The sequence below is a fragment of the Mustela putorius genome, unplaced genomic scaffold, assembly GCF_011764305.1.
Source record: "Mustela putorius furo isolate JIRA1106 unplaced genomic scaffold, ASM1176430v1.1 tig00003836_pilon_pilon_pilon, whole genome shotgun sequence".
In the NCBI taxonomy this organism is placed as follows: Eukaryota; Metazoa; Chordata; class Mammalia; order Carnivora; family Mustelidae; genus Mustela; species Mustela putorius.
Window position 1 is genome coordinate 14,608,346 of NW_025421989.1, and position 9,436 is coordinate 14,617,781.

At 39.9% G+C, this 9,436-nt stretch overlaps 1 protein-coding gene across 2 annotated transcripts in view; it reads left to right on the forward strand.

Annotated features, from left to right (window-relative positions):
* PPEF1 (protein phosphatase with EF-hand domain 1) overlaps positions 1–7,923 on the forward strand; it is a 112,487-nt gene extending 104,564 nt beyond the window's left edge. For both annotated transcript variants that reach the window (XM_045089348.1, XM_045089347.1), the window contains exons 18-20: positions 4,742–4,905; positions 6,428–6,512; positions 7,289–7,923. In XM_045089348.1, the coding sequence (XP_044945283.1) occupies positions 4,742–4,905; positions 6,428–6,512; positions 7,289–7,497 (458 nt within the window). In that variant the 3' untranslated portion in view covers positions 7,498–7,923. The remainder of the gene's footprint in view (positions 1–4,741; positions 4,906–6,427; positions 6,513–7,288) is intronic.
* The last annotated feature ends 1,513 nt before the right edge of the window (positions 7,924–9,436 follow it).

The window sequence follows — 9,436 nt, forward strand, 5'->3', positions numbered from 1 at the left end:
GAAGGCAAATCTCAACAAATTTTTGTATAAGAAACATACAGAATAAATTTTCTGTCATAGTGAATTGACAGAAGGTAGCCAGAAAATTCCCTGGGGCTTAGAAATAAGAAATAAAATGCTAAATAGCCCTTAGATAAAAGGAAAAATAACAGTGGAAACTAGAATTCTGCAACTGAATGAAAATGCAACATATTGAAACTTATAAGATACAAGTTAGAGAAGCACTGAACATACATATATTTTAATATTTTAAAAGATGAAACTAAGATCAACAAAGTAAAAAAATAAAGATTCTTTGAAGAAACTAGTAAATCTGATAAAACACTGGTAAGGAGACAGACAGAGAAAGAGAAATAATCGATGCCAGAATTGAGAAGAGAGATGTTACTACAGACTTTACAGATATTAAAAAGCTCATAAGATGTATTATAGAAACTCTTATGCTCGGGCACCTGGGCTTTGTCATTAAACATCTGCCTTTGGCTCAGGTCATGATCCTGTGGTCCAGGAATTGAGCCCTGTATTGAGCTCTCTGCTCAGCAGAGAGCCTGCTCCTCTCTCTCCCATTTGCCCCTCCCCCTGCTTGTGCATGTGCTTCTCTCTCTGTCAGATGAATAAATAAAATCTTGGAAAAAAAAAAGAAACTCTTGTGCTAATAATTAACACTTTATATTAAATGGACAAATTCCTAAAATACGTTACACATACCCACTGTCTTGCCAAAACAGACACAAAAAGAAATAGAAAATCTCAACAATCCTATAACTGTTGAAGAAAATGGATATGAAATTTTGCAACTTGTCCCAAAGACAGCTTAGTTCAGATAGCCTCATTAACCATTACAATATACATTTAAGAATAAAACCAGTATTACAAAACTCTTCCAGAGAATGGAAATACAAGGGATATTTCCAAGATTATTTTAGGAGGTCAGCATAACCTTGATACCAAAACCCAACAAAAACATTATGGAAAAGGAAAGTTAATAGCTAATCTTGCTCATAAACTTAGATGAAAAAAATCCTAAATGGAATATTAACAAAAGGTTAAATTACAACCAAGTTTGGTTTAGTCTAGAAATGTTAGGAATTGTAGCTTGTTTTAACATTCAGAAATCAATCAGTTTAATTCACTGCTTTAACAAAATTAAAGAAGTTATGATTCTCCCAAAATAAGAAAAATTGTTGGATGTGTTTTACCTTGATATCACACTTAGAAAACTAAAAACAGAAGAAAATTTCCTTAATCTCATAAAGGATGTCTAACAAAGCCTATAGAAAAAAGCACACTTGATGGAGTAATGTTGAAACCTTTTCTTCTAAGATGGGGAATGAGAGAAAGATGCTGAATAATTCCCATCCCCCAACGTGTCCATAGCCTAATCCCCAGAATCTCTGAATGTTACCTTACTTATATGGCTAAAGGGATTTGCAGATGTAATTAGAACAATGATCTTGACCTAGGGAGACTACCCTGCGTTATCTAGGTGGAATCGATATAATCAGGATGGTCCTTTCAAGAGGGACGTAGGAGGAGTCGGAGTCAGAGGAAAAGGGGATGTGCTGATGGAAGCAAATATTAAACAATACATCCTGAAAACGGAGGAAGGTACCTCAAGTCAAGGAATATAGGCAGCCTTTAGAAGCCGAAAAGGGGAAGAAAATGGGTCCTCCCATCAGAGTTTCCCAAAGGAACCAGCCCTGCTGACACTTGGACTTGGCCCAGCAAGCAGATTTTGGGCTTCTAATCTCCAGAACTTTAAGAGAATAAATCTGTGTTATTTTAAGCCACTAAGTCTGTAGTAATTTGTTACAGCAGCAGTAGGAAACTAATACAGATGTGTACTGTCAAGATTGTTCAACACTCTATTAGGGATGCTAGCTACTGCAATAAGGCAAGTTAAATAAGATGATAAGAATTAGAAAGGAAGAAATAAAATGTTACTATGTGTAGACAACATAATCGAGTATACAGAAAACCTAAATAAAGACAAAGAAAAACTCTTAGAATTAATAAGTGAATTTAACAACTTGTAGAACACAGTGTCAATACACAGAAATTGATTGCATTTCCATATATTAGTATATTGGTTAGAATCTGTTGAGGACTCAGAAACCACAGCAATCATTTGAACAGGGAAGTTTAATATAAAGAATTATTAACTAGTTAAAGGTGATTAATTACTAAAATGGCTAAAAGAGAACTCTAAAGGATACAGGAATAGAAATTATAGGGAACAGCTATTATCTCTAAGGCTAAGAAAGTGTACCCAAGGAAGGAACAAACTTAGAATAGCCCCCTACTCCCTCTAAGGCTAAGATTCAGATCTCATTGGACAGGGAGTGACTGTGGCTCACTAGGTGGGGTGGAAGTTCGCTCAGGTGTCTCATATCAAAGATGATCTATAGCTGGTGGGTCAGGACTGAAGAGGATGGAGCCACCCACTGGGGTGCCAGCAAAACCCTCTTTAGGCTGTGTACCACTGAGTCTCCCACACACTCCTGGCAAGGAAGCCATTCACTCTGGTATTGGTAAAATTGACTAGATAGTGGGTGCCAATGCATTTCCCACACACCTCTGGCAACCATGCTGTGCTATAAAAGCAAGAAGGAAAGCATACCAGAGGTATTTCTTCTGCCAAGTCTTAGAGCATCCTTCCTGTGCCCTCTCTTGACATTATACCAGGTGCCAAAAGAGAAATATTTACAGGGTTCAGTTCCAGTATCACAAAACAGGGCAAAGAAGGGTAGATTTGGAGCTGGGGGGGGGGGAATAAACTAATAACAGATAGAGCTAAGAATTAACTTTTAGATAATGAGAATCTTAAAAGATACCATTCACAGCAGATAAGCAAGAATTGAGGAACGAGCCTAATGACTGATGTATGAGATTTCTAAAATATTATTAAAGGAAATTTAAAAGGATTGGAATAAGTGGGTAGATATTACTGTGTTTAAGGGCTGAAGTTATCAAGATATAAATTCTTTTCAAATTGAATTATAGGTTCAATGCACCAAAAGGGCATGTACAAAAATGTTCTTAGCAACACTGTTTGTGATAGCCTCAAACTGGGGATAACCCTGATGCCCACCAACAGTTGAATGGATATATAAATAGTGTGTATTCACACCACGGAATGCCATACACCAATGACAATAAAGATGCTGAAACTGAATAGAAAACATGGCTGACTCTCATGCACTTAGTGTTGAGCAAAAGGAGTCAGACTCCCCCTGAAATATATACCTCGTGATTCCATTTACATATGGATCAAAAAAGACAAGAGGTTAATTATAGTGATAGAAATCAAGATGGCAGCTCTCCTTAGGAAAAGTGGGTGGTGGTAGTAATTGTGAGAGGCCACAAGGGGGCCTTTTGAATATTGACAGTGTTCTTTTTTTTTTTTTTTTAAACTTTGAGTTTTTGTTTAGGTTCCAATTAGTTAACAAACAGTGTAATATTAGTTTCAGGTGTGCAATATGATGATTCAGTACTTTCACATGTCACCCGGGTCTCTTCCCCTGTTTAACCCCATGCCCCCACCCACCTCCCCTCTGGTGACCATCAGTGTGTTCTCTATAGTTAAAAGTCTATTTCTTGGTTTGCTTCTCTCTTTTTTTTCCCTGTGCTCGTTTGTTTTGTTTCTTAAATTTCACATGAGTGAAATCATATGTATTTGGCGATGTTCTATTTCTTATCCTTGGTGGTGGCTACATAGGAACTCCCTCGTGACAATTCACTGAGCTCTGAATTTATTTCGTGAACTTGTCTGTATGTGTTGAACTTTAATTTTTAAAAAAAGAATATGGCCAGCAAACACATGAAAAGATGCTCATCATCACTCATCGTCAGGGAAATGCAGATCAAAACCACAGTGAGCTATTACCTCACACTTTCAGAATGGCTAAAACCAACAATACGAGAAACAACAGGTGTTGGCGAGGATGTGGAGAAACAGGAACCTCCATGCACTATTGGTGGGAATGCAAAATGGTGCAGCCACTATGGAAAATAGTATGGAGGTTCCTCAAAAATTTAAAAATAGAACTACCTTTTAATCTGGCAATCACACTACAGGGTGTTTACCCAAAGAATACAAGAGCACTAATTCAAAGGGATACACACGTCCCTATGTTTATAGCAGCATTATCTACAACAGCCAAGATACAGAAGCAATGCAAGTGTCCATGAATGGATGAATGGATAGAGAGTAGTGGTATATGGACACACAATGGAATATTACTCAGCCATAAAAAAGAAAATCCTGCCCTTTGCAATGACACAGATGGAGCTAGAGAGAATTAAGCTTAGTGAAATAAGTCAGAGAAAGACAAATACCGTATGATTTCACTCATCTGTGGAATTTAAGAAATGAAAGAAGCAAAGGGATAAAATGAGAGAGAAAGAGAGGCAGATCAAGAAACAGACTCTTCACTCTGGAGAACACACTTCTGGCTACCAGAAGGAAGGTGGTGGGGGAATGGGTGAGACAGGTGATGGGGATGAAGGGGGGCACTGGTCGTGATGAGCACAGGGTGATGAGTGGAAGTGGGGAATTTTTATATTATGCACCAGAGCTACGGTGCCTGTTGGGACAGATCACAGAGGGGAACAGGAGGAACCCAGGCTTCGAAACCCCGGGCCTTCGAAACTTGGTTCTGCCAAGTAAGTTGCATTTCTTTACCAAATTATCAACCAATGATATGGGCTTTGTTGTTATTGTTGTTGTTATTGTTGTTAGGAAAACTTTCTATGGGCCAGTGGGCCTTCTCCATGGAGAACACTTTGGGGCTGAACTTACCATGGAGATCCCTGAGTCCACATCTGGTAACCACAGACAAAAATGGAAATATTAACTACATGTCCACCTTCCAGGATATCCACATTCAGAAACCTGTGAAAGAGGCAAGTGAAACGTAGCTCCAGCTAAAGCCTGTCTGGAGCGATGGGGCGCCTGGGTGGCTCAGTCGAGTTAGGCATCAGATTTTTGCTTTTGGCTCAGGTCATGATCTCATGGATTGTGGGATCGAGCCCCAAGTCAGGCTCTGAGCTCAGAGTGGAGTCTGCTTGGGATCCTCTCTCCCTTTGCCCTCCCCCCCACACACATGTGCTTACTCTCTTAAAAAGAAAAAAGCAAAAACAGACAAATAAAACCTGGCTTGAGCAAAACACCCTTCAGACGACCTATAAGAGGAACTCAGTCCTCTGAAATGTTGGGGATGGTGCGCCTGCATGGCTCAGTTCGTTAAGGGTCCTGGGATCAAGCCTCGCATCAGGCTCTCTGCTCAGTGGGGAGTCTGCCTCTCCCTCTGCCCCTCACCCTGCTCTCATGCTCTCTCTCTGACAAATAAATAAATAAAATCTTTCTTTAAAAAAAGGAAAAAGAAAAGTTGGGGAGTGAGAATCATCTAATGGATGGGTGTGGCAGTCTTGGGAAAGGCCTAAGGATGCTCTCCCAGGTACATTGTGATCTGTTTGTGAAATTTGTGCCTTCTAAGGATAGGCAAGATGGAAAAAGAAGAAAAAGGCTTCTGCAAGCAAATCCATGTCAAATATATGATTCTCTGACATCCATTCTTTCATTCAACTCCCCCTTAAAATACTCAGCAGAGCCCCTGTTAAACTGTAAGGGTATAGACTAGCTGACATGACATTTTATGCCTTAAAGACTTGTAAACTTTGGAATCTCTTATTAAAATGAGAATACCGCAGGAAGAATTACCAGACACCACCCCCCATACTTACTAGTTAACAACCCTTTGGCAATTGGTTATAACACTGGCTGAAAGGGAGCTGATGGGGACTGAGATTGGGGTGATTGTTTGCAGGGGAGATAGCAAAGTAAGAGCAGAGGGAAGAAAAGCAAAGTGCGAGTGGGAGAGTGAAACACCCACACGGAGAAGGCTTTAGGCTTTATCTAAGAGGCAGTAAACCGTGATGGCCAAACCCATAGGCCTTGGCTTTAGGCAGCTGAGAGTCAGATCCCCTTTACCAACTATGTGAACCTTGAGAAACTGAACTTTACCTGTTTTCTAATCTGGAAAATGGGCATAATAATTCTGTTCCCCGGGCCTCTTGTTGAGGACAGAATGAAATGAAAACTCTCATGGAGGGTTTCCCATGGAAAACTCTTCTCATAGAGCCTGCACTCGGTTTTCTCAGTAAATGTTGGCTGCTGTTCCTTGCTTCCTGAATGGCATGGGCCCTGTCCCCTGACCCACGCAGGCTGCACTTGGTTCCGCATACAAGAGCATGGTCTTGTCTTTGATTAATGAGGGCTGGTCCTCCAAGGAAGGCCTGTCATCTCGTTTCTATCTGAATCACATCCTTTGAACTGGTGATAATGTTTTGTGTTTGCTACATTTACTACAATTGACCTGTGTTATTAATTCTATGTGTTTTAACACTTAGAACATCTTTATTTTAGGCTCAGTCTACTCTAATTGAAACTCTGTACAGATACCGCTCTGACCTGCAAATCATCTTCAATGTCATTGACTCTGATCACTCAGGTAAACGAGCATCGATTAGTTCGATAGCAGTAGAAGGCAAAGGCTAATCTGTTTCTCGGAAAGCAGAATTCAGCTTTCATCTGTTGCATTCTTTGCCCAAACTTGAATTAACCTGGGCTAGGGGGATGAATAAACTTATGTTAAATATTATTATTATTATTTAGTTTGTCTAAAAACTGTATTTAAGACCTTACTGTCCCTATAGGCCTCTGCATCTATTGGACAAGAATAGCTCCTTTTATAAGTCACCAGCACAGATGAAAAGATAATTTCCTGGCCATTTAAACATAGTGGTTACTCCAGGCAATAAAAAAAAAATCATCAGATACTCCCCAACTGCAGAGATCATTGAATACCAAAGGTCAATAATCAAAATATGAAAGTAAATCATTGTCTATAAAACATGGCAGAGCCATTGTTTACCATTATCTTATTGAGGGCCAGAGTATCTTCTCCCTCTGCTTTGATGTCCCTTTCCCTTAAATAGAGCCCCACAGTCCACAGTCTACCCCCATCCCTTCGGTGTATACTACTTCCAGGTTTGGAATAACCTCAGGACCTTGAGTATAATCTGGACCTGGAATAATTTCAGGTACGTGAAAGTGACATATTGTGTCTTATATTGACAGTCTGACTTTTTTATTTCCTTCAGTGTCTCCATGTTTGGGCATGTGAGTGAGCTTCTCATTAGGATTCTTCAATCAGTATAAGTCCCCCCCCCCTCCATTAGGTGGGTCTTAAAACCAACACTCACACCTTCTTCTTTATTCCTTTAGGCCTGATTTCCATGGAAGAATTTCGTGCCATGTGGAAACTCTTCAATAGTCACTACAGCATTCACATTGAGGATTTTCAAATTGATGAGCTCGCTGAAAGAATGGACTTAAACAAAGATGGAAGCATTGACTTTAATGAGTTTCTTAAGGCTTTCTATGTAGTGCATAAATTGGAGAAGTTGAACAAATCAGATGGCCAATCTCCTTAGCAAGAACGAGGGCTTTCCCTCCTTGTAAACTCTTGGGCCCAAATTACTGGCGCCATCTTTGCAAAACCCTTGTAATTCATAATCAGTAGTAGAGAAAGGTAGACCCCCCCCCCCATTCATGCCACAAGCAGATGTATAGTATGGGGTTTGAAGTCCCCATGAAGTGGTAATTGGTAAACTAGGTTAAATGTCAGCTGATAGGATTTGGATCCAGCTCATAGGATTTAGGACTCATACATTGCCAAGTAGAAACTGGGTTTGATCCTAGTGTTGGCCTCTTGGACCAGGAGACCAGAGCAGTTTGGAAACATGTGAAAGGAACCCACAGAGCACCAGAGAAAAGTGCAACATGTGTGAGTGACCGAGGGATGGGAGGAGGCATACCAAACTGTTAATGGAATAAAATATGTCCATCTTTAAACTGAATCTTCTTTGGAGACCATAAACCAGTGATTCTCAATCTTGGGGGAACCACCCTTGAGGGATGGGGCCCATATCGAACTCTTGGGGGAAGCTGTGGGAGTATATTGTTTGAAAAAACCTATTTTTTTTGTCTTGTCTGTTGGAGACACAAGGTGAACACAATTCAGATTGAGCCCTACAGTTAATATCGTTTGCCGCCTTCACGGGGAGATGGGGCTTTGGTTATGCACACGTTGTGCAATTTATTCTACTATCCTGAATGCATATCAAGCATCTAGATTTCTCTCTAAAGGCGAGTATGCATTTCATTTTTTTCTAATTTTGAGAACCTTAAGATCTATCAATATGCCAGGTTAGATATCCACAACTACCTGGTACACACACCAGGAATAATGGATAAAATGTAACAAATATCTTTTTTAAATGCATAGCTGAGCTGGTAAGAAAGTAATAGAAAGCCCTAGTGGGCAATAAAAAAAGAGCATAATTAAAACTGTAGCAGTACTAATGTTGGACAGGATATAGCCTTTGAGGCAAAAATATCATTAGGGATAAAAGGGGTCATTATTGAATGCTAAGAGGAATGATTCACCATGATGATAAAAGAATTATAAACACATATGCATCCAATAACAGCTTTAAAATTTATAATGCAAAAATTGACGTAATTACTAGGAAAAATTGATAGAGGGAGATTTTTAATACACCTATGTCAGGAATAATCCACTTATATAACAGAACAGTGTATAGATTTTTGGACAACCCAGTTAATCCACTGAATTTTGTGTGTGTGTGTGTGTGCGCGCACACGCGTGTGCAGGCACTCTGGAATTAATTTTAGATAATACACATTGTTTTCAAGCACACATGGAACATTTATAAAAATTGACCCTCTACTAGACTTCAACACATATCTCAAATACCAAGCAACCAAAAACAAAGATACTACATTCTCTGATAATAATGTAATTAAATTAGAAACAACATAAGATAGCCATATTAATGAGTGAAAAGGAATACAACTGTAGCTCTACCAGAAATTGCTAAAAATAGTTCCCAAGAATATGATGAGTAACTATTTTTAAAAATAGGTGAATAGACTGTTTCTTAGAGAAAAATGTAATTTACTAAGGCTAACTCTAGAACAAAAGGAGGTTCGGAAGAGACACAACCATTAAAGAATGTGACAGCTTTGCAGTGTGTCAGTTTGGCTAGGCTGAACCGCATTTCTCAGAATGCCTGTTCTCGTATGTTTCCGGTTAAAGTGGGTGGCCAGGGAGACTCTTGAGTGATTGGGAAGGCCAAGGGAAGTAGCAGCCATAGTGTAGCTCGCACACACTGTTGCTGAGCTGCGGAGTCACTTTGTTGGTGTGAAGTGGCCCACAATTGCTCTGAGTTCCCCTGGATCCTCCGTCAGCTTCTCTGATTCCTGGGCCAGGAGTGTGTCAGCTCCGTGATGAGGCACCCGGGCCAGGTGTGTGTCAGCTCCGTGATGAGGCACCCGGGCCAGGTGTGT